Here is a 25,126-nt window from a genome sequence, read left to right as displayed (position 1 = left end):
TGCACTGCTTCCCACAGCCCCCATTGGCCTGGAGCAGCGACCCGCAGGCAGTGGGAGCCATGATCGGCCGAACCTGCAGACACAGCTGGTAAACAAACCAGTCTGGCCCGCCAGGGGCTTTCCCTGAACAAGCGGCAGACCGGCTTTGAGAACCACTGTGGTAGAGGAAGACAAAAAACAAACCCAAGGTCACTGCCAGTCTGACTTGGAAGAAAATTACTTCCAAATCTGGTTAGGAGTTTCATCCTGAGCATGTGAACAAGACACACCAGCCAGGCATTTAAGAAAGAGGATTCTTTCTATCACTTCAGAGCACTGTTCCACCACATCTGCTGTCCCATCTCCAGCTGTGGCCAATCTCTACTGCTTCAGAGGAAGGTGAAAAAAAACCCAGAATACATCTGGCCAATTGTGCTTCAAAGAAAAGCATTGCTTCCGAACCCCTGCAGGCAACCAGCTGAAGCCCTGAAGCATAAGATTTGATTAGTTATTATCTTAGTGCATAGCTGCCACTGTTATGAGCATGATGAGGGCAATGCAGGCAATCTTGTTCTCCCCACAGCCCATAAAGGAAGTGGATAAAGAGGAAAATTCACAGATTTCAGAGGCAGAAGGGACCACCCACATGATCATCCAAACTGTGCATACACAGGCCACAGAATTTGTCCCAAAAGCTGGATTAAGGCATAAGTTTTAGAAAGATCTCTAAACTGGTTTTAAACAGTCCAAGCAATGGTGAATTCCACCACTCACCCTTCCACCCAAGTAAGCTCTTCCAATGTGTAAATACCCTCACTGCTAGTAAACTGCCTCATATTTCAAGGTTGAATTTTTAACTTCAGCTTCCAAACACTGGATCTTGCTATGCCTTTGTCAGCAAGGTTGAAAAGCCCCCACTATCATATAGTCTATCTTATACACAGTGATCAATTCACCTCTCAATCTTCTCAATAAGATAAATATGTTGAGCTCCTTAAGCCTTTCATTGTAAGGCTTGTTTTCCAGTCCTTAAGTCATTTTTGTGGCCCTCTTTTGAACTCTCTCCAGAATCTTTCTTGAAGTGTGGACATCTGAACTGGACAGTTTACCAATGCTGTATACTTCCCGACTGCTATTAGATAGTTCCCTTTTTAATACATCCAGTTTTTTAGAACTATGAAATAATTTGAACACAGTTGTTTGAACACTTCTTTTGGAAGTAACAGGCTTGAAGTTCCTCAAATGTTGAAACATTTTTTTCATGCGGCTTGAATGTATTCTATTCTATGAAATCCTAAAGCAATCCCTTGGAAAATTTCTTGTCTCTTTCATAAAGGGGACTGAGTGATTCTACTCAACAGTGCTATGACAGGGGGCAACAGAATAACTTTAATATATGGGAATGCTCCAGGCTTTATGCATTTTGGAAACAACTCAGTTATTTACAAAAAACAAATAGAAAACCCACTGATTTTTGCAAGGACTGGAGTTTATTCTGAGTTTTTAGATACAATTTAGAGATAGATGGACTATGCTAGTCTTATAAACTATACAAAATATTTCAAGAAATTAGGAAACATTACTGATAAAAATAATCCAATATTAATTTGTTCTATGGAAGTGTGTTCTTGAAATTGGATTTCTATGATTTAAAGTCCTTTTTCTTCAACATGAGATTTAAACCTTGTAAATTCTGTTTTATAGCCCTGAAAAGAAAATGGGCTACACACTGTAAAAAATACTTCAAATTATAAAGGGATTAGTGAACTCCATACCCCAGAAAAATATTAATTGTTTACTCAGAAGGTAGCTTCAATCCTGGATACGTTTAGAGCTGGTGTCTGTGGCAATTCAGTGCACAGCAGCCAGGGTATAAATCTACTGCCCACAAGCCTACCATGCACCAAGTGCCCCTGTGGATCCTTCTGCTTTGCACTATCCGTAGTGCATTTTGATCTATTGTGGCTTCAAACTCTCTCCAATGTGTCCACATCTTTCTTAAATTGTGACGCTCAGAACGGGACACAGTACTCCTATTGAGGTCTCATTAGTACCAAGCAGAGTAGGACAATTACCTCCCATAACTCAATAGGACACTCCTGTTAATACACCCCAGAATATATAAGCCTTTTCACAACTGCATCACATTGTTGACTCATTTAATTTATGATCCACTATAACCATTAGATCATTTTCAGCAGTATTACCACCTACCAGTTATTCCCCATTTTGTAGTTGTGCATTTGATTTTTCCCTTCTTAAATGTACTGAATTTCATCTTACTGATTTCAGACTAATTCTTCAATTTGTCAAGGTCATTTTGAATTCTAATTCTGTTCTCCAAAGTGCTTGCAACACCTCCCAGCTTAGTGTCATCCACAAACTTTATAAGCGTGCTCCACTCCAAGTCATTAATGGAAATATCAAATAGTTTCGGAACCAAGACTGACCCTTGCAGGATCCCACTAGATACACCTTTCCCAGTTCAACAGTAAACCATTGATAACTATTCTTTGAGTACGGTCTTTCAACTAGTTGTGCACCTACTTTTAGTAATTTCATATAGACCACATTTCCCTAGTTTGCTTACAAGAATTCATGTGGGACTGTATCAAAACTTTACTAAAATCAAGATACACCATGCCTACTTCTTCCTCATCTCCTGTGCCACTAACCCTGTCAAAGAAGGAAATTAGGTTGGTTTGGCATGATTTTTTTTTTTTTTACCAAATCCATGCTAATTCTTATAATCCTATTACCTGGTGGGTGCTTATACTCTGATTGTTTAACAATTTGGTCCAGTATCTATCCAGGTATCGAAGTTAGGCTGATGGTCTATAATTCCCTGGTCAGATCTAATAAGACAGACAAATTACAGGTGACCAGAGGATCATAGAAGTGTAGGACTGATAGGGACCTCAATAGATTATCTAGTCCACTCCCCTGCATTCAAGGCAGGACTAAGTAGTGACTAGAGCTTTCCTAACTGGTGTTTGTCTAGGTGTTTTGACCAGAGGACAAAATAATTCTAATTAACAACCTCAAGTCCAAGCCACTAGGAAACACAGCTTATAATAACAGCAACAATTCACAGGTACTGTATCTCTGCCAACAAGTAAGATCAGTTAACTAATTAAAATATTTCTTTTTACATGAATTACCTGACAACACTCGAGAGTGTTTCTTGGCACAATAACACTTTCTGATATCTACCATAGGTACACTGCCAGTTTTGTTGAAATCAAGTTTCATATAAGCCTAAGCAAAGATAAAAAGGAAATGCGGTACAGAAGTTAGCAGAAATTATTACATGAATGTATTTAATTACATCAGATATTTTTATGTCCAATATAACAGATTTGCACTTACACTGAAATACTTACATATTTTACATGACCAATCTCAGCCTGCAATTTAGTCAGAAAACGGACTCAGAACATTGTGGGATTCTATAGTTATTTTTTCTCAGTGACTTCTATATAAAATTTAAACATCTTTTTTTCCCCACTAATACTACAAATTCAACCTAGGATCTAAAATCAAGCTGTATTGTCAATTAAGAACTGATTACAGAATCTTTTTCTGTTGTTGCAAAAGGCAGAGACAACTAGTTATATGGGGCAGAAAAAGAACTCAGTTAAGTTTCCAGTAACCGTATTGCATTGACACTACTAGCATCTGAAGAAGTGGTGTTTTACCTACGAAAGCTTATGCCCAACTAAATCTGTTAGTCTTTAAGGTACCACCAGACTTCTTGTTGTTTTTGTGGATACAGACTAACATGGCTACCCCTTGATACTTTACTACTAGCACTAGTAATTCAATCTTTATTTCAGTGGCATTACTCACACAGTGTGGGACTCAAGACTGGGAAAAACAGGTCGTCTAGGAATAAAGATACCAAAAAGCAGGGCATTGTTCTCAGTATTTAACAACTTCCAGTCACTACAATATGGGGTGGATTCTAACAAGGGTCCTAGAAAATGAAAGGCTCCACAAATTACATTACCAATCCCTTCATCTATCCGGTTTTCATACATGCATCATCTCACAAAATGGTACTTTAAATAAATAAAAGTGATATCTTGTGCTGACACTGTGCTTTTCAATTGTAGATCTCAAATGGTTTATAAAAGAGGTCAGTGTCATCATCCCCATTTGACAGAAGGGGAAATTGAGGCACACAGCTGACATGACTTGCCCAAAATCAACCAACAGGATTATGGCAGAACCGGGAATGAAAGGTAGCTCTTCTGAGTCCCAGTCCAGTGACCTATCCACTAGACCGCACTGTAAGAGTGGGTAAGTACAGAGAGCACACTAATAACTCATGAAATAATGGAAATTTTTTGGTGCCAGTTGCAGAAATCAAAACTGAGTAGTTCCACACAAGCAAAGCAGACGCAGCCCTTTAAATCTACATTTAGATTAGTTTAACAAACGAGCACGACATTCTTAGATGCCTAAATTTCAGATACACAACTTAAAAAAAAAACCAAAAACTGTAATATATTATTGACCAAAAACAGGCATTCAACAATTTCAGATTTTTCTCATTTATATTGTTATATCCATATTTAGAATGAACTTACTTTTCTAACAAATGCTTTTCGATACTCATTCATTTCCCCAATAATGGCGCGAGTGAACTCCCCATAATCAACTTCATCATTACAGTTGTCATCAAGAATAAGCCACAAAGACTCAAAATCCTGCAATTTAAAAAGAGTGACTTTCCAGAGTTACGTCTTACAAGACCTGTCTGAACATAAGCTAGTCAGCTCCATATATAATAGACTATTACAAATTAATAAGAGAATCACATTATTAAGGAAAGACTGCAACTGCATTCACTAAAATACAAACAATTATGTACGACAGACTGACCATTGGTAGTTAAAGCAAGGACTAAGGGCTTGATCCCACCCTCTAGGACAGGGGAGGTCAAACTACAGTCTGTGGGCCGAATCCAGCCTGTAAGGGCTTTCAATCCAGCCTGTGGGATTGCCAGGGCAGCTCCCTACCTGCCTTGGCCCCCCGCCACTCCTGGAAGTGGCTGGCACCACGTCCCTGCAGCTCCTGGGGGAGGGAGGAGCAGAGGGCTTTGTGCGCTGCCCTCACCTGCAGGCACTGCTCCCTGCAGCTCCCATTTGCCGGGAATGGGGAACCGTGGCCAATGGGAGCTTCGGGGGTGGTACCCGCAGGTGAGGGCAGTGCGCGGCAGAGCCACCTGCCCCACCCCATCCCCAGGAGCCACTGCTGGACATGCTGGCCACTTCCGGGAGCGACATGGGGACAGGGCAGACAGGGAGCCTGCCTTAGCCCCACTGCCTACTGCTACCACCCCAGAGCCGCTCAAGGTAAGCAGCGCCAGGCTGGAGCCTGCACCCTGAACCCCTCCTGCACCCCAACTCTCTGCCCTGAGTCCCCTAACCCCTTGCCTTGAGCCCCCTGCCACCCCTCTCCTGCACCGAGCCTCTTCCTGCACTTCACACCCCTTGCCCTGAGCCCCTTCCTGCACACCGCACCACCTCCCACACCCCAACCCTACATTCAGGGCCGGTGCAACCACTAGGTGAACTAGGCAGTTGCCTAGGGCGCCAAGTGGTTGGGGAGGCCAAAAAGCGGTGCCCTGGCTCGGCAAGGAGGAGCCGCCTTCCGGAGGCACCGGAGAGCCAGAGCTTTGGCTTGCGGGGGTGGCGAGCCCCAGCCATGGAAGAGCCAGTGCAGCACAGGGGGGCAGCAGCCCTGCAAAGGCAGCCGCGCCCCCCCCGACCCCTCCTGCCCAGGCTACAGCCCAATACCCCCCCACCACTGGGGGCTCCTGCAGGCTGCAGCAGATGCATGCGGGCGCTGGCCCCCATGCGCCCCCCGCCTCCCCCCCTTCACCGCACTTGGGTTCTGCGGCTCCCGGACGTGTGAGCCTCAGCACTCTGCAGGGGAGGGGCTGTGTGTGCAGCAGCGTGTTTTGCCTCCACGTGGAGCCAGCGTCTGACCGGCATGGGCATGGTAAGGGGAGTCCCGGGGCCGGGGGGCAGTCAGGGAGCAGGGGGAGGGTTAGATGGGTCAGGAGTTCTGGGGGTCCTGTCAGGGGGCGGGGAGTGGTTGGATGGGGTGTGGGAGTCCCGGGGGTCTGTCTGGGGGTGGGGGGGTGGACAGGGGTTGGGACAGTCAGGGGACAGGGAGCAGGGATAGGGGGTTCTGAGGGGGGCAGTCAGGGGGTGGAAAGTGGGAGGGAGTGGATGGGGGTGGGGCTCTCCCCTGTCCTCTTTTTTGATTGTTGAAATATGGTAATCCTAGGCAAGGGGGGCGCATGCATCCGCTGCAGCCCGCAGGAGCCCCGGTGGGCGGGGGGGGGGGGGGTGCTAGGCCGCAGCCTGGGCAGGAGAGGTGGGGGGGGCGCGGCTGCTCCCTGCTAGTGGCGCGGCCACCTTTCCAGGACTGCTGCCCCCCTGCGCCGCGCCAGCTCCTCAATGGCTGGGGCTCGCCACCACCGCAAGCAGGACGCTCTGGCTCTCCGGTGCCTCTGGAAGGCGGCTCCTCTCTGCCGAGCGGCTACAATGGCCCAAGCCCGGCAAAGCCAGTGAGTGGACTTGGGGCGGGGGCCACTGGGGTGGGGTGGGAAGGGGAGGGCTCATGAGGGAGCTGTGCACCCTCCAGGGGAGTTGAGGAGGTGGGGAGGGGGGAACCTGGTCTGGGGAGCAGCCCCTGGGCACAGCTGGCCTCTGGGGTCTATAAAGGCTTGTTTGGTTCATTGAGGGGCAAATCCCATGTGCAGGGTGGGGGAAGGTGCAAGGTGTAAGTTTCACCTAGGGCACAAAATATCCTTGTACATAGGGCCATGAATGTAGGCAGGGCCGGTGCAATTTCCCCACCCAGATGTGGCCTTTGGGCCAAAAAGTTTGCTCACCCCTGCTCTAGGAGGATATCAAACCCTCTGAAATTCCCAAAGTTTACTGAAAACCCATAAAAGCTTTAAAACCTATGCCACTGCTATTTAGGAGGCAAATAAATCCCACTTCTCCTGTAGCAGAGATGCAGCAAAATCACACCCCACAGAATTTTTCAGGACTAAATAACCACTTGATAAACCCAGACTGTCTTTACTCAATCTCAGAACTCAGCACCTCCTGCTGCAAGAAATTATCTTATTTTACAGAGAAGATCATTTAAATTCATCTCCCCTCAACGTCAACAAAACCAGCCAAGAGCAGCAATAGAAGCAATACTCTTTCCAAGAATTCAGGACAGTAACACAAGCAACAGTCATGGGAGCACTAATGGCAATCAGAGACACCACCTATGACTAACCCCTGCCATTCTTGGATGGTAAGAGTAGAGAATTCCTGAGATCCTTAACTAACAGCTTGTCAACATTTATTACTCCTAGGGGAATTCTGTGCCTTCCCCCCCAAAAAAAGTATGCAACAAAAATTAAAAATTCTGTGCACAATATTTTAAAATTCTGCAAAAATTTTTATATTTTGTCAAAAACAACACAATATAATCAGAACAGTTTCAATTATTTTTGGTAATTTATTTCAAAATACCTGTCAGCAAGTACATCTGTAACAATACAGACAACAAAAAAGATTCACGAAATGTTTTTTTTGACAAATAGACTCCTTACTGGGCATATTCATACAGAACTCTGAGTAATAATACATTTAAACTATAATACAAAACTGTATTTCCCGCACCCCTCAGAAGCGGTGCAAAGCTTGGGGGAGTCAGGGGTAATGGAGGAGCTGAGGGAGAAGGAAGTAAATCGCTGGGAAGGAGCCTTGGTGTGAACTTGAAGGGCTGTTGGGTGTGGGTAGGAAAAAGTATGGAACAAGTTGGAGGGGCAGGGGAGGGATTGTTAGAGAGCTTCCCCCATGAAGACCCTGGCTGACCCCAGCCTCTCCCATTCAGTCAGGTACATCTGCCTTTGTCCCCATGTGTCCTTGCACTCCCTGTCCATGTGCCCCTCATACCCACTCAGACACCCACTCTGCCCATCCCCATGTGGCCCTGTACACCCTCCCCAACCCCATGTGGCTCTGTGCCCCCACCCAGCCACCCCCTGTCCCTAGGTGTCCCTGTCTGCCTTCCCCGTCCCCATGTGTCTCTGTCCCCCACTCAGTCACCCCTTGTCCCTATGTAGCTCTGCACCCCTCCCCTATCACCATGTGGCCCCTGCGCCTCCCTCCCTACTGTGCCTCCACTCACATTCAGCCCCTGCCTCAGTCTCTCCTCCCTCCATATCCCTTATAAGCCTCTGTCTGACCCCCACAGTACCCCACACTGTCCGTCTCCCCATAGCCGGTCTCCTGACCTGGCCCGCTGCAATGAAGGCGGGCCTCTTTCTCATCCCTCACTGGTGAGGAGCTGCTGCTTTGTTCTATTACCACAGGGCCCTCTGGTGGACAAAAGGCGGAACTGCAGAAGTTACTTTCTGCTGGGAGCTGCTGCTATTCTTGAACCACATCTCCCTTTGGTGGGCAAAAAGGCAGAACTCCAGCAACATTTTCACAGACGCTTTTTTTTGTGCAAAAAATTAAAAATATGCAGGACTCATTAATTATGCACAGACACAGTAGCTCAGAATTCCCTCAGGAGTAATCTATTTTGGCAATGGGACTCTACCACCCAATCTAATACATGGAATAGTCTAGACTGCAATAAAGAAACTTTCAGTGAAGGATACAGAAATCGTAAGCTACCAATCAATCAGTCAGTAACCTTTTTTAAGCAAGTTTCTCCTACCCTACCTATCAACTGGAAGTATACTAGCTCTCTCTCAATTAGGCCCCAGGATTTTTTTTTTATTGTTAGTCTTTTAAAGGAGACCTGCAAAAGAAACAAAATTGGGTTGTGCCCTTTCTGCTTCTTTATGATATTTAAATAAGGCCTGTTACTTTTTTAAAAAGTGTTTCATATGGGACTGAAAGCAGAAGTACCAAAAACCACAAAAAAGCAGCAAATATAGTTATCAAACTGCAGATTTAAATGAAGGCAAGTAGCGACTCCATAAACTTTTAGAAGACAATCGCTTTGGAATCACACTCTTGATTACAGTTGCATCAAGACTTACCTTTTCAGGCACTTCTAAATGAAATACTGTTAGAGCTTGTTTAAAGACTGCCTTAGAGAAAGCGCCATCTCTCTTCCGATCCAGTTCTCGAAAGTATTTTCCTAATCCTGTTACAACACGAACTCCCCTTTTACTTAGCTTCTCTTTAAGTATACCTAAGCATCAGGAGAAATAAAGGAAACAATGTTTACATGAAGATGTTTTTCCAAAAAACTCCCACTTACCACACTGCTTGTTAAACAGCACATCCATGCATCCAAGTTCTCTTGTTTTTGAAGTATAAGGGCTCTCAACACTGCCCTGCAGTTTGGAATGTGAGATGTGAATAGCAGTGCACACCAAAATGCTGCACTCTAAATCCCCCATGTGGACCCCATCAGCGTGAACTTAAAGATTCCTACTTTGCATTAATGTAGTCCTGTTTGAAGAGAATTATGTTAATTTGAAACAGCAAAGTCTTCTCTCCGAAAGTCTATCAATTGCAGTGCACAGATGAATTAAATCTTCCAGTGAACACAAATAAATGTGCACTGACATCTTTATTTGTAAGCAAAATATTTAATATGTATGGAAATCTAGAACACATCCAGTGTATTAAGAATATACCAAAAGAGCTATCCAACATAAAGCTATTTTCTCAATGCTGTATCAGAGACAAATGGGCAAAATATATTAAAATTCAATGTCACATGAATGGGGTTCTTAACATTTATTTTGTATGTGATGTCATGACTGAAAGCAACATTTTACACATTACATTTGTAACTAATCTACACATGAGCTTGTGCTGGGCTTTTCCTTTGTCAAAAAAAATGAAAATTCTCAAAGAACACACATACACTAAAACAGAAAGTGAAAGACATATATTCCTTTTCTCTGTTGCCAGTAGTAGTAATTATTGTACTAACAAATATCTTGCATGTGTCTATTTCTTTAAAAAAGAAATTATTTAAAACTTTGTTAGAGCTCTTTTAGATGAGTAGCAAAGACACTAACAAAAAATTAAACATAGTTGTGTTAAGTATACAAACCTTGAACAACCTTGAAAACTCTGCTCTCATCAGTCTCTTGCTGGGTAATGTCTTGCTTGATTCCCACAGAAGTAGTTCTAAAATTAATCAGTTCATAATGATAAAGTTAACTATATTACCAAAACAAAAAGATTGCGACCAAAAATATTCTGAACAGAAAAAAATACCATTTTTCTTATATCACTCATCAGCACATTGAGTGCCTGAACTTTAATATATACTTGCATACAAAATGTTCTTGTGCGATAGCAGTAGGAATGAGAAATTTCTTATCTGATAATCTTCTGTTAGCAGTTTCTCTCATTCATCACTAATAAGAAACACTTCTCACCTGTGGAATTCAGCAGCCATGGTGTTGCTGGAGGCTCCAGTACTAAGCCCCTCTCTTTAGTTTAGGCCACCAGATGAGTTTTCCCAAAGCTGTAGAAATACTCCAGCAACCAATTATTAGCATTAAGATGACAAACTTATAGACTATATAAATTACCTTAAGGTAATTATACATCTAGGTCTCCATTTAGAGAAAATTTTCAATTTGTTACAACAAATTGTGTTACAGTCATTTACCAGACTGGTAGGGCGGACTGAATAAGAAGAGAAGCTGCTAACAGAAAGAAAATTATCTGGCAAGAAATTTCTCACTCTGCTGAACAGCTTCTCTCCTCATTCACCACTAATGGGAAGCAGTGAGCAATGAATCACAGAAATAGGAGGCACAGGATAAGCAGAATTTTAATTATTATCAGAGTCAAATAATTAGCAGAAATAGAAGACCCTCCAAACAGAGCAAGAGTTTTGTCATTTAAGGAATTATTTTGGAATAAACCCAGCAACATCTTCCTACCATTCTGCAGTGGAATGGAACCCTACTTTGCAAATCTTCCTCTGACAACTCTCATACACTTTTCTCCATAATGCCACAATAGACCTTGTTGAGGGAGTCCTGACTCCCCTACATAGTTTCCCCCAGGTGCAGGATTTTAACATCTTGCCTGCAACAACTTTGAGGCCCTTGGCCTCTATCTTGGATAAAATGAAATGAACAAGGAACAACTGGGATCTGTAATCTGACTGATTTGGAGGTGCCCTGTAATAATTTGATACTATATGTAGGCCTGGTTACTGCAATATGTTTTCTGTATGACTATATTGGTTTAATGCACTTGGGGGGGTCAGTCTAGAAGGAGGAGATGGCTCCTGACAGCAATCCACCCATCAACTGACAGGTTAGAGTCGTTAAGGGCCAATGCCAGAACTGTTCGCTTTGATTATATTAGAATTGACTGTCTCCAGCGAACCTACAGAACCTTGGTTCTGACTAGGAACAACCAAGGACCCATCTAACACAGAACAAAAAACTCTGGCAGGATTTAAAGGAGCAGCCTCTCAAGAAAAAGCTGGCAGCTGTTCAGGGGAATCTAGCAGACACAGGAACCAGCCATGGGTGTCTGAAGTTATGTCTCCCTTGGTTACTATCAGCAGATGGCAAGATTGATATGTGTATGCTGCTTTAAAACCTTTTTTCCTTCAGTGCTTTGTTTCTACTGCTAAATAAACAATACATTTATTTTAAGAAGTCTGTGTGGTCACTATTTACTTCTGGCTGCAGTCTCCCGAACTCACTTGGAGTTGTAGGGTAACAACAGTTGATACACAGGGTGCCATAGCCCAAACCTGACTAAAAGTAGGAGAATTGCAAAATTCCACCCTGGAGTGGGTAAAGGCTCTAGAGGGTGAGCTCACAAAGACAAATCAAGGGACCAGAAGTGCAGTTAGCCCTGTAACCCTAATGCCCATTTATGCTTCAACATTCAGAGGTGCTAAACACTGCAACAAAATGATGGAGGAATCATTTCACAGAAATTGTGGAAAGAAGAATTCACTCAGAACAGAAAGGCTTCCGGAGCTAAAAGAACAAACTTTTCCTACAACAACAGTTGAGTTGTTCTTGAATGGACAGAGGAACTAATTCCAAACTCAATCTTTTGGACCTAATGGCAACTAGAAAGTCCTGCCACAGACCTGTCAAGATTAGTCAGAATGACAGATGGTTGGATGGTTATAAACTGTTCAGGAAGGACAGGCAGGGCAGAAAAGGTGGGGGAGTAGCACTGTATGTAAGGGAGCAGTATGACTGCTCAGAACTCCGGTACGAAACTGCAGAAAAACCTGAGTGTCTCTGGATTAAGTTTAGAAGTGTGAGCAGCAAGAGTGATGTAGTGGTGGGAGTCTGCTATAGACCACCGGACCAGGGGGATGAGGTGGATGAGGCTTTCTTCCGGCAGCTCGCAGAAGCTACTAGATCGCACGCCCTGGTTCTCATGGGTGACTTTAATTTTCCTGATATCTGCTGGGAGAGCAATACAGCGGTGCATAGACAATCCAGGAAGTTTTTGGAAAGCGTAGGGGACAATTTCCTGGTGCAAGTGCTAGAGGAGCCAACTGGGGGGGGGAGCTTTTCTTGACCTCCTGCTCACAAACCAGGAAGAATTAGTAGGGGAAGCAAAAGTGGATGGGAATCTGGGAGGCAGTGACCATGAGTTGGTTGAGTTCAGGATCCTGACACAGGGAAGAAAGGTAAGCAGCAGGATACGGACCCTGGACTTCAGGAAAGCAGACTTCGACTCCCGCAGGGAACGGATGGGTAGGATCCCCTGGGCGACTAACATGAAGGGGGAAAGAGTCCAGGAGAGCTGGCTGTATTTCAAGGAATTCCTGCTGAGGTTACAGGGACAAACCATCCCGATGTGTCGAAAGAATAGTAAATATGGCAGGCGACCAGCTTGGCTTAACGGTGAAATCCTAGGGAATCTTAAACATAAAAAAGAAGCTCACAAGAAGTGGAAGGTTGGACATATGACCAGGGAAGAGTATAAAAATATTGCTCAGGCATGTAGGAATGAAATCAGGAGGGCCAAATCGCACCTGGAGCTGCAGCTAGCCAGAGATGTCAAGAATAACAAGAAGGGTTTCTTCAGGTATGTTGGCAACAAGAAGAAAGCCAAGGAAAGTGTGGGCCCCTTACTGAATGAGGGAGGCAACCTAGTGACAGAGGATGTGGAAAAAGCTAATGTGCTCAATGCTTTTTTTGCCTCTGTCTTCACTAACAAGGTCAGCTCCCAGACTGCTGCACTGGGCATAACAACATGGGGAATAGATGGCCAGCCCTCTGTGGAGAAAGAGGTGGTTAGGGACTATTTAGAAAAGCTGGCCGTGCACAAGCCCATGGGGCCGGAGGAGTTGCACCCGAAAGTGCTAAAGGAATTGGCGGCTGTGATTGCAGAGCCACTGGCCATTATCTTTGAAAACTCGTGGCGAACGGGGGAAGTCCCAGATGACTGGAAAAAGGCTAATGTAGTGCCAATCTTTAAAAAAGGGAAGAAGGAGGATCCTGGGAACTACAGGCCAGTCAGCCTCACCTCAGTCCCCGGAAAAATCATGGAGCAGGTCCTCAAAGAATCAATCCTGAAGCACTTACGTGAGAGGAAAGTGATCAGGAATAGTCAGCATGGATTCACCAAGGGAAGGTCATGCCTGACTAATCTAATCGCCTTCTATGATGAGATTACTGGTTCTGTGGATGAAGGGAAAGCAGTGGATGTATTGTTTCTTGACTTTAGCAAAGCTTTTGACAATGTCTCCCACAGTATTCTTGTCAGCAAGTTAAAGTATGGGCTGGATGAATGCACTATAAGGTGGGTAGAAAGTTGGCTAGATTGACGGGCTCAACGGGTAGTGATCAATGGCTCCATGTCTAGTTGGCAGCCGGTGTCAAGTGGAGTGCACCAGGGGTCGGTCCTGGGGCCGGTTTTGTTCAATATCTTCATAAATGATCTGGAGGATGGTGTGGATTGCACTCTCAGCAAATTTGCGGATGATACTAAACTGGGAGGAGTGGTAGATATGCTGGAGGGCAGGGATAGGATACAGAGGGACCTAGACAAATTGGAGGATTGGGCCAAAAGAAATCTGATGAGGTTCAGTAAGAATAAGTGCAGGGCCCTGCACTTAGGACGGAAGAACCCAATGCACAGCTACAGACTAGGGACCGAATGGCTAGGCAGCAGTTCTGCGGAAAAGGACCTAGGGGTGACAGTGGACGAGAAGCTGGATATGAGTCAGCAGTGTGCCCTTGTTGCCAAGAAGGCCAATGGCATTTTGGGATGTATAAGTAGGGGCATAGCGAGCAGATCGAGGGACGTGATCGTTCCCCTCTATTCGACATTGGTGAGGCCTCATCTGGAGTACTGTGTCCAGTTTTGGGCCCCACACTACAAGAAGGATGTGGATAAATTGGAGAGAATCCAGCGAAGGGCAACAAAAATGATTAGGGGTCTGGAACACATGACTTATGAGGAGAGGCTGAGGGAACTGGGATTGTTTAGTCTGCAGAAGAGAAGAATGAGGGGGGATTTGATAGCTGCTTTCAACTACCTGAGAGGTGGTTCCAGAGAGGATGGTTCTAGACTATTCTCAGTGGTAGAAGAGGACAGGACAAGGAGTAATGGTCTCAAGTTGCAGTGGGGGAGGTTTAGGTTGGATATTAGGAAAAACTTTTTCACTAAAAAAAGGGTGGTGAAACACTGGAATGCGTTACCTAGGGAGGTGGTGGAATCTCCTTCCTTAGAAGTTTTTAAGGTCAGGCTTGACAAAGCCCTGGCTGGGATGATTTAATTGGGGATTGGTCCTGCTTTGAGCAGGGGGTTGGACTAGATGACCTCCTGAGGTCCCTTCCAACCCTGGTATTCTATGATTAAACACCTGATGATACTCAAATGGGGAGCCCACCTGAAGAACTATGCTAGAACTATTACCTACTTTTCTATGGTTGAAGGACTCTAATCAACCATCCTGGAGAAACTCCAGTGTGGCTGAGATCACCAGAATTTTGTGGTTATCATTATAACTTGTATTATGGTAGTATATGGACACCAGGGCCCCATTGTGTTGGGCATTGTACAAATAAAGAGCCAGTCCCTGCCGCAAAGAGTTTTCTGTTTCCCCTCACACCAGAAACATAATTTGACCAGATCAATTAATGAAATTTCCTCGTTGAGTTCTGTCTGGATACCAAAAAGTACTGATGAGACTAATGCGAGAAATCCCACTGAACTACACATCTTTTCTGATGCCCAAGCTGTTAATGTAGATTGTCCAGATCCATATGAAGGAGAAGTCCTTGCTTCAAGAAACCTGTGTTTTCTGCAGGTGCAATGGAAGGGGGTGAAGGCACAACTTTGCAAACTGGACCACCTGTATGTGGCCCAAGAGTTGCAGACACATTCAAACTGTCATGGAAGGCTGAGATTGCAGACTGAGGCAAAGATGGCTAATTGTCTGAAAATGGTCAGTCAGCAGGAATGTTCTTGACAGCATGGAATCTAACAGAGTCCCAGTGAACTCTATTTTTTGAGTGGAAGCCAAGATTGACTTTCCGGTGTTTAGATGAGACCCAGACAGTCGAGTAAGTGCAGTGTGGTGCTAATTTGAGCAAGAACTTGCTCTCTGGATCTGCCCCTCAGTATCCAGTCAGCCAGATACAGGAAAATGTAAAGCCCCTTCCTGAGATACCTTGTACCAATGACCATGCATTTGGTAAAACCACAGGGGGAAGAAGAGGGGCCGAATGGAAGCTCTCAAGGCTGAATCCCAACTCTGTCACTCCGAGTGCAGAAGTGGGACCCGCAAGGATTTTAAAAATTAATATGTGCCACTCCAGGCTTGTATTAAACTCCCAAGTTTTTCTTACAGCTTTTATCTGACCTTGGCTTGGTAAACGCTGCCACCACCCAAATGCAAAAAAACACCTTTAAAACCAGGAAGGAGCACTTGAGAATTCCTCCCTGTGGGGTACTCTCAAGTCCTTTCACCACCACCCCTCTGGGGAAGAGCTGAGAAAGAAAACAAAGGAAATTAACTGTGGCTACCAGCTAATCAAACAACATGCACAAATCTCTTAGGACACCAAAAATCCAATCCTGTTCTTAAAAAAGGTAAATTTTATTAAAAACAAAAGGGAAGAAAATACATCTGGAACTTACGCTTGTTAGATTTTAAAATAGCAATTCCAAAAATCAAGCACCCAAAATAGCTTTCTTGGGGGTTAGCTTAAAGGTTACAAGCAAACAAAAGCATCTGGGATTAGCATAGAGGAGTCCACAAGTCAATAAGAAATAAAAGAAATAACCCTAATCGCATCTAGCCAAACATTCTGATCTACTTACACATTTGGAGTTCAGATAAATAGTTCTAAGCATGATCGGATGATTTATGATCATACCTGGCTTAAGTTGCTTATAGCATGGCTGCTCTGTCCCTCCAGCCCAGAGAACAACAGACAATGGGAAAGTTTCTTTCCAAATTCTAAAAAATTCTACCTTCCCATTGGCTCTTTTGGTCAGGTGTCCACTTTTTTTTTTTCTTTTCTTTTTCTGGGGGACTTTTTAACCCTTTACAGGTAAGGCAAGTAAAGAACAGCTACCAAGAGGGATTTTACAGCTAACTGGCTGGCTGGGCATCCATCAAAGGGAACTATCCCCCTCCACACACACACACTATTTGTCACAGAAGCACTGTGTACTAAAAGTGGCATTCCGCCATGACGAACCAAAGGAACTTTCTGTGGCTTGGTAAAATCGCCAGGTGAAAGTAGGTGTCCTGAAGGGTCAGAGCAGCAAACAAGTCATTCTGAGACAACGCAGGGAGGATAATTGATGGAATGACCATTCAGAACCTCATGTACTGGATATATTTGTTGAGTCCACTAAGGCTGAGGATGGATCTTACTCCTCCCTTGGATTTGGGTATTGGGAAGTACCAGGAATTCTGGTGGACCCTCATCCACTGCCAGCACAGAGCAGACCTGCTTGAGGAGCAGTATCACATGAGAGGGGTCATTGAAGAGGGACGGAGAGGGGGGGTGGAGAGCAGCTGGATGGCATAACCCGCTCTGATGGTGCTTAGGATATAGCTGTTGGAGCACCGCAGGACCTCCCAGAACATGTCTTCTTTGCTGCGTCTTGGATGTTTTCTTATCTGGAAGACATGCTCAGCTGGTGTGTGTGGGGTATTTCTGAAGGCCACATCTGGTGAAGAACAGAAGCGGTACTGTTAAATTAAGCATTGAAACATTTCAGTTAAATACACCTTTTGCAACACTGCCATCGCTTTCTCACTGACCCTAGCCAGACACACATCTCTGCGAACACCCAAAGCTTGGTGAGTTTTGGTGGGCGGGGGTGGAGGGTGCTCAACCTGGGGAAAAGAGCACACACTTTGCAAGGGTCTAGGGAACAAATTCTAAAATTCTCCCACACTTTTTCACAGGCAGGGGTAATTCTAGCAGACATCTCACTGTTAAGGGTAAGCAGGAAAACGAGGGTACATCTACTCCATGCTTGTGGCTTCCGCCCTGCTCCCTATGCTGCTCGCCTATGTGCTGCTTTGGTCCCCGCACAAGCGATTGCTGAATGGCATGGGAAAGTTTCCTTCAATGGGGGAAGGAAAAAAGCTGCTCTGCCATGGAACCTTCGGCAGAGGATTGCCGAGTACCTCCAGGAAACTTTCCTGGAGATCGCTCTAGAGGATTCCTGTGAGATCTCGGCATGCATCAACACCCAGTTCTGCCACACTGATTAGCTACACAGGGAAATGTCCAGCTCATAGAAACACAGCCAGCCTCACACATTTCTATGCCCTGAACCCACCTCCACACTACACAAGTCCCAGACACTTACCAGGAGTCTCATCTCCTGCTTCTTGCTAACCGGAGAGTGACTGCTGAGACAGGCTAGACACCTTGGGAGTGGAGAACAGTTCCTGGCTGCCTGCCCCACTGGGCGACCCTGCCGGGAGCTGCACATCCTCATCTAATGCTGCCTCTCCATCAATAACTTCATCCTCCGGGTTTGGTCCTCTTTCTGCCGCCTCCGTGCCCTCCGAAGTATCCATGGGGCTCTTGGCAATGGAGGTGGGGTCGCCACTGAGGATAGCATTCAGCTCCTTATAGAACCACCAGATCTTAGGTGACACACCTGAGCAATGGTTTGCCTCCCTCGCCTTATGGTATGCCTGCCTCAGCTCCTTTATCTTCACTCTGCACTGCAGCATGTCCCCATCATAGCCGTTTTCACACAATCCTTGAGAAATCTGCCCGTAGATATCCCAATTCCTGCAGCTCAGGCACAGCTGGGACTCTCCCCATATACTGATCAGATCCAACAGCTCTGCAGTGGTCCAAGCGGGAGAGCATTTGCTGCGATAACCCGCCATGGTCACCTGGGAATGTGTGATGAGACCTCTCCACGCCGAGCAAACAGGAAATGGAATTTCAAAAATTCCTGGGGCTTTTAAGGGGGAGGGAGGACGGTTATTTATCTGGCTGCAGGGCAGTGGAGTTCAAATTGCTGACAAGAGCGGTCAGGATGGGCATTGTGGGACATCTCCTGGAGGCCAATTAAAGCGATGAAATGAAGCGTGGTGTCTACACTTGTACTTTCTCGACAAAAATGTGGACAGAAAGATGTAAATCTCTTGTGGGGGTGGCTGTATTTTGTCACCAAAAACCAGGCATTCTCCCCAGCAAAAGTTGCCTCGCAGTGTGTACTCACTCACTGTTTGGGTTGACAAACGGCACTTTTGGTGACAAAACATGGTAGTGTAGACAAGGCCTCACCGTTTTGGGTAGAAGTCAAGGCCCTACATACTTATCCAACAAAAAAGCCCCCATGCCCTGGCAGTATGAGGGTCAGTGACTTATGGCAGCGGGGTATATCTCCCCTAAAAAACTGTCTATAGCGCCTCTTGGTCTTGGCTTAATGTTTGCACTCTGCTGCCACAGTGGGAGAGACAGGGAAGCCATTTAAGAGGTGTTGTACCAGAGAAGCTAGGGGGGGGTTAAAGCCTCAATACTCCAGTAATTCCTCACCTCAGAAAAGGGAAAAAAAAGAAACTGAAATGAAGTAACTACTGCACAAAAATCATATAAAATTTAAAGTTATAAAACAAAATGGTTGAGAGAAACTGAACCACCAACTTGCTTTGCCACTTGAGGCAGAAAATTCAGTGGCCTGAGCTGAAGGGCAAGACTCAGTCCTGAAGTCTTCAGGACAACATAGACCATTTCTGAATTCCGAAGGTGGGAAGTATTACTATTAGTGATGAATGAGGAGAGAAGCTGTGCAGCAAAACGAATATATTCATGAGAGGCAAAATGCCTTACATGTATTATTAACAGTTAAACTCTTGTCCTCCATTTTGTGAAAACCTTGCCATAATTAGAAGGGAAAAATAGCTGTAAATATCATATTGATATATATTACTGGACACTACAATATGCAGATAAGTTATAAATTTTAGGGGCCTGCTTCTCATTTATGGCATGGCCCCTTTACACCATGGCAGTGCAATGGGGCCATAAAGTGTGTATTACTATAATTGAAAACAGGTTTTATATAGCTAGGCATTTCGATAGACAACATGAAATTTGTAGCAATAGTCAATTAAGTTGTTCTAATAAAGTCTTTAGATACCCAATGACTGTCTTAATCGTGGCATCATTATTGTTTTTATAGGACAGGATGATTTAAATCTTTAAATATATATTATAGGCTAACATTGACTCCTCACCATAATTTGAGTCAACAAATTCCATGAAAGTACATCTTAAAATCACTTAATAGAATTAGAATGGTTCAGACCACACAGTAATGGAATCAATCTTCAAACAAAATTATTTGTAGCAAGAACTACTGTATTGACAATGAAATCCAGAAACCCAAAGGAAGGAATTAAATGTACATGACAGTTTACTTTTGCAGAGAGATTCAGCTGAGAGTCTGATTTACAAAAATAATGTACATTCAATGATTACCCATTCATCTAGCTGTTACAAAGGTGACATAAGTTTTTTAAAAGTTCCCTTATTTTAATGCATGAAACAAGTGAATTTATCAAAGCCTATTTTGAAAGAATAAATGTAGGAATTCCCCTTCAAGAGAGGTTTTCCACTGTAGAAATATACTATATCACATTTCCGTCCTGGATTTCACTGGGCATAGGGAAGAGAGGAAACAAATAGAGAAAGGAGGAGTCCTACCACACATCCACAGCCCACCCTCCTGCAGCAGCACCTCCTCGGGATGAGGAAATGCTGTTGCCCAGGCGGCTGAATCTCCTTTCTGTGGCTAAGGGGAAAGATCCATGTACAAAGTTTCTCTTAGGGACACAATCAGGCCCTACGTTCTTAGTGAAATGCATTAAGACTACTCACATTTCATTATGAAAAAGTTACAGATGTTTATTCAAGTTATCTTCTAAACCAGAAAAGTCACTCGCTCATTAGGTACACTCCAAAATCAGTGACTCAGTGGCAAAAAAAATAAAATCCTCTAAGTGATATTCTTAGTCATTCTTTGCCACATTCAGCCATGCTGGTGAAGTCAGCGAAGGGCCAAATCTAGCCAAGATAGTCAAACCTTTATTAGTCTGCATTGACTAAGATGACAGGGACTAGAGATTATCAGAGGGGTAGCCGTGTTTGTCTGGATCTGTAAAAGCGGCGAAGAGTCCTGTAGCACCTTATAGATTAACAGATGTATTGAAGCATAAGCTTTCGTGAGTGTATAACCACTTCGTCAGATGCAAGGACTAGAGAGAGATTACATTCTCTGGCTTTCAGGTTTCTCAACTTGGCACTGTAAAAGGTGTCTTATCGTTAGGGAAGTGCACCAGTTACAACTTATTCCAGGGATCGGCTACCTTTGGCACGTGGCCCACCAAGATAAGCCCCCTGGCGGGCTGGGCTGGTTTGTTTACCTGCCGCATCTGCAGGTTCGGCCGATTGCAGCTCCCACTGGTCCCAGTTCGCCACTCCAGGCCAATGGGAGCTGCAGGAAGCGGTGTGGGCCGAGGGATGTGCTCCAAGCAGAAGGTTTATTCTTTCAAATTAAGTAATCTAAGATGTTACCATCAGAAAGGTTTTAATATGATTTCTATCTAGATAGTTTGTCTTTAAGTTCAAGTTCAGCACCAAAATGCAGAGAATAAGACCTTTAAGGAATGTAAATCTTTTATTTTACAACAGTAAAAGGCTCCTTTGTACATTACTTCAAAACCATTCATTCAGATGTCTAGTTCTTCCTAATCAGAGCCTAAATGCAGAAACTTTTAGAAGAGTCAATAAATTGTATTTGTTTAAAGCTTGTATATAAATTCTTCATTTGGGAAGATATTTGCAAAAAAGGAAAACTAATCAGAAAAGCTAGTCTTTTGCACTTACTTTAGAATGTCCATTGCAGCTTCATCAATATTTGTGACACGAAGGGTAAGTATTGGGTTCTGTTTAATACTTTCTGGAAGGCTAAGATTGCAACTCAGAAAAGTCAGGTTAGCACCCTGTATGTGATAATAAATGAATGATATATAAGCAAGTTGTATATTCTATAAAACATACTATACCGGACATTCATGAAGAACTAGAATTTTTAAAATTTTAACGGGAAAAAATGCTATTTTAGGACACAATTAGAATATGGCACATTTCTAGTTCAGTACTGAAAACACAAAACATGAGATTTTAAAAGTTAGAGAATCAGTAAGTCAGATTCTATGCTAGCAGCTGTACTTATATGGAATGAACATGAATTCCCATCAGAATCTGCATATCTGCCACATACCTAGTGATCTAACTCACAACTTTATTCTACTTGGCCATCAGGGCTCTCTCCCCTTCCACCGTTATGCACTTTTGTAACAACAATATGTTTACAAACCCCTTCCCAGCTGCGGCTTTGTGCCCGCTGGTGGAAAAAAGTAGAACACGCAGCCTGTTTTGAGACTACCACTGACATCTCTAGTATTTGGCAGAGAGTGGGTGCTTTTATATAGAACAATGGTTCACACTAGGACTGGGCAGGAAAGGGTTTTCCCATCCTCTAAAAATCTAAGATTTCAATGCATCTGCTGTTTCACAATACGAAATACAAAAAGCTTTCACAATTTTGGGCAAAAGAAAAAAAGAAGAGCATCCATCGCAGAATAGTAGCCCATTGGTTAGAGCTCTCATCTGGGATATGCGAAACCCCGGTTCAAGCCCCGCTCTGCCTGATTTGGAGCAGAGACCTAAACCCGAGTCTCCCACAGCACAGCTGAGTGCCCTGACCACTGAGCTATTGGCTATTCTGGGGGTCGATCTCTCTGAACATTCCATCCTAACCGGAGCAATCAGATGCAAATAAACTTTCATTGAAATTGACATGTTTCCACAAAAAGTTTTGGTTGTGTCAAATTGGCATTTTCCAACAAAAAATAAGTTAGTCGAAAATTCCTGACCACCTCTAGTGCAGACTCCTTAAGACTTAGGGCCTCAACCAAAGCAAGCTGAAGTTAGTGGAAAGACTTCCACTGATTGCAGCATACTTTGGATCAGTCTCTTGAATGCTAGATTAGAGTCCCTGCTTCAGGCCAGAATTCAAACAACCTAAGTGGCATTTCCAAATCATCAGCAGAGTTGATATATTTTCAACAGAAAAATACTTACAACATAAAAGTCACTAAGATCATATTGTTGTCCTTTTCTTTGTCCATGCTGATGACTATAAACTCCTTTCTGAATGAAAGGTAGGGCATTTGTTCTGTGAGATGATTTAAAATAAGTTTAAATAATTAAACTTGAAAGTAAATTCCTCTGGATATATTCTGGAGAATTTTTTCTTGAGAATTTTTAACATTTATTTAACCTACCTGTTTTTTCCAAATTGTCGATATTCATATACAGTAAGAGATGTGTCATACATAAAAAAGAATCCAATCAGCTCTCTGCAAGCATCACGCCCGTTCCTACAATGGTAATTGAAAAGCAGCATTAGAGTTTTGTGTTTAATGTAATTTATTTCAAACTGAAATGGGATGACTATATCACTATTTTGAAATATACATCTTCAGCAGCAGTTCAATGGCAAATGCCCTACAATATTATTATAATCATTATTTTAAGAATATTACTGGTTTTGATTGCTTTAGCTTAATTTGAAATATTGTTCAATCTAGCATGTGGTTCCAGTATCTAAGTTCAATTTTAGGCTATTTGTCTAAAATGCCTTCCATAATCAGGTGTGCAGCACATGCAGACAGCGTTTTCACAACTCAACCAACAGATTACATGTATTAGGACCAGCTATGTTCATCATGATCTCTGAAACAAATGGCTGAATGCTCAGCTGCATCCTGAAAGCACTGGCTGCAGCAAAAGACATCTGAAAGGAGTCCTTTATATAACCCTGATTCTTGGGTCAAATGAGCCTCAGGGCTGTTCTAAACTATGTCAGCATATAACAGCCCCTTAAGAAAATTAAAATTACACATATCTGTGTAATGTACAATAGAGCCCTGCATGGGACTATTTTTAATCTCGCTCCCACCCACTCCTGCTATTATGGCAGCGGGTTCTGTGGGACCTGCGAGATCCCAGTCTCGCTGCAAGTCTCTATACTAGATCCATGCAGGACTCTGATGTACCTATTATAAGCACATACTTCTCAACAGATGTGTAATGTATTGCAATTATTCCAATATGCAAAAGAAAATAATTCATTACTCACAGATTTAAAAAGGAGTTCTATGACATTTATGATTACCTTGATAGAATTCTGCCATCAAAGCGTAACTTATTAGAAAGCACATTTTCAGTTAATGCTGATCTGGTCCTTATTCTGTTAAAAGAATTCAAGACATTTATCAACAGATATATTCCAAAAATGTAAAATTTTGCATTAAATATCAACCATTTCTAGAACTACCAATAAACCTGGATTGTGGTAACCTAGTTATGAGTTGATCCAGGTTACCCTTCCCAGTTGAGTCATAAAGCAGATGAAAAAGCTGGAATTCAGGGAGAGCAAGTTTGGATATCTTTGGGGTCAATGTTACTGTCACGGGGTGCTCTACTCAATGCAGATCTGGTGCCTCCTCCTGGTCACTCTGGTGATTAGCTCTGGAGGACAAAGCCACAGCCCACAGTTTGCATGCTGTGACTCTGACTCTGGTCTGCAGCTCCTCTCGCTCCAGGACCCACAGCACCTCCTTTGTGACTTAGCCCTCCAGCTAGATCACTCAGCATTCCCTATTCCAGGATACAGTCCATTAGCAGTCTTAAGCAGTCTTCTCATTCACTGCCTCAGTTCTATGTCACGCACTCAGCAGCTGGTAGGGGAACCTGGGTCTGCCCTCTTCTCCGGGTTTCAGTCCAGGGACTGTCAGCTCAGCAGTTCTGGGCTCCCTCTCGCTGGCCTCACTGCTCCTGGACTGCTTCCTACACCCTGGTTCCCCTTCTTTCTCTGGGTGTACCAGCTCAAAAGCTTCCTCCTTCTTCCCAGAAAGTGACTGCTGCCTGTCTTCCTGAAGCCTTGCCCAGCAGCTCCCAAACATTCCTCCTTCTTCCCAGGGAGTGACTGCCCTTTCTCAGCAGCTGTCATCTGTAGCCCCCTACCTGGCTTTACAGGCCCCACCTGTTCCTGCACAGGTGGGCCTGCTTGCAATTACTTAGTTCTATGCACCCTGACTCTTCCTCCAGATGCAGCCTGGGCAGTTAACTGGCCACCTTAACCCCGTCAGACCTACATGGGGTGGACATCCCATCACAGTTATTTAGATGTGCTAAGAAGAGTTACAAACCTGTTGACTCTTTTTCTTCATTTTCCTTGGTTCTCTCTTGAGGAAAACCAATGCTGGAAAAGCAATACTCAGAAAAATAGTTCCTTAAGAACTTAACAAACCTTCTACTTTATCTCAACACTGAAGTGGCATTCAATACTGGAGCTGAATGTGGATTTACAATGCTGGATTTCAGGATATGCAAGTTTAAGATTGAAGAGCCCCTGGGGAATGGCTTAACACTCAGCCTCTGAACCAGAAAGGGTGACTTAAATCAGTCCTTACTATTGAACTGCTCTTCAGCATGGAAATCATTTGGCTGCTGATTCCTGACTTAGAACAACTCCAGAACCTCTCTATATAGTTAGGAACTTATTTGTTCTCATCACCA

The 25,126-nt window shown here is 43.9% G+C and overlaps 1 protein-coding gene across 9 annotated transcripts in view; it reads right to left on the bottom strand.

Annotated features, from left to right (window-relative positions):
• The window catches only part of CAPS2 (calcyphosine 2), a 62,014-nt gene that overhangs the window by 10,519 nt on the left and 26,369 nt on the right, over window positions 1-25,126 (bottom strand). For all 9 annotated transcript variants that reach the window (XM_073327744.1, XM_073327736.1, XM_073327742.1 and 6 more), the window contains 8 exons: window positions 23,721-23,795; window positions 22,828-22,923; window positions 22,625-22,718; window positions 21,365-21,480; window positions 10,087-10,163; window positions 9,056-9,210; window positions 4,572-4,691; window positions 3,141-3,237 (listed from right to left, as the gene is read on the bottom strand). In XM_073327744.1, coding sequence (XP_073183845.1) covers window positions 3,141-3,237; window positions 4,572-4,691; window positions 9,056-9,210; window positions 10,087-10,163; window positions 21,365-21,480; window positions 22,625-22,718; window positions 22,828-22,923; window positions 23,721-23,795 — 830 coding nt within the window. The remainder of the gene's footprint in view (window positions 1-3,140; window positions 3,238-4,571; window positions 4,692-9,055; window positions 9,211-10,086; window positions 10,164-21,364; window positions 21,481-22,624; window positions 22,719-22,827; window positions 22,924-23,720; window positions 23,796-25,126) is intronic.

This window comes from Lepidochelys kempii, chromosome 1, assembly GCF_965140265.1.
Source record: "Lepidochelys kempii isolate rLepKem1 chromosome 1, rLepKem1.hap2, whole genome shotgun sequence".
In the NCBI taxonomy this organism is placed as follows: domain Eukaryota; kingdom Metazoa; phylum Chordata; order Testudines; family Cheloniidae; genus Lepidochelys; species Lepidochelys kempii.
Note: the sequence above shows the minus strand (reverse complement) of the source record. Positions and strands in the feature narration are given on the sequence as shown.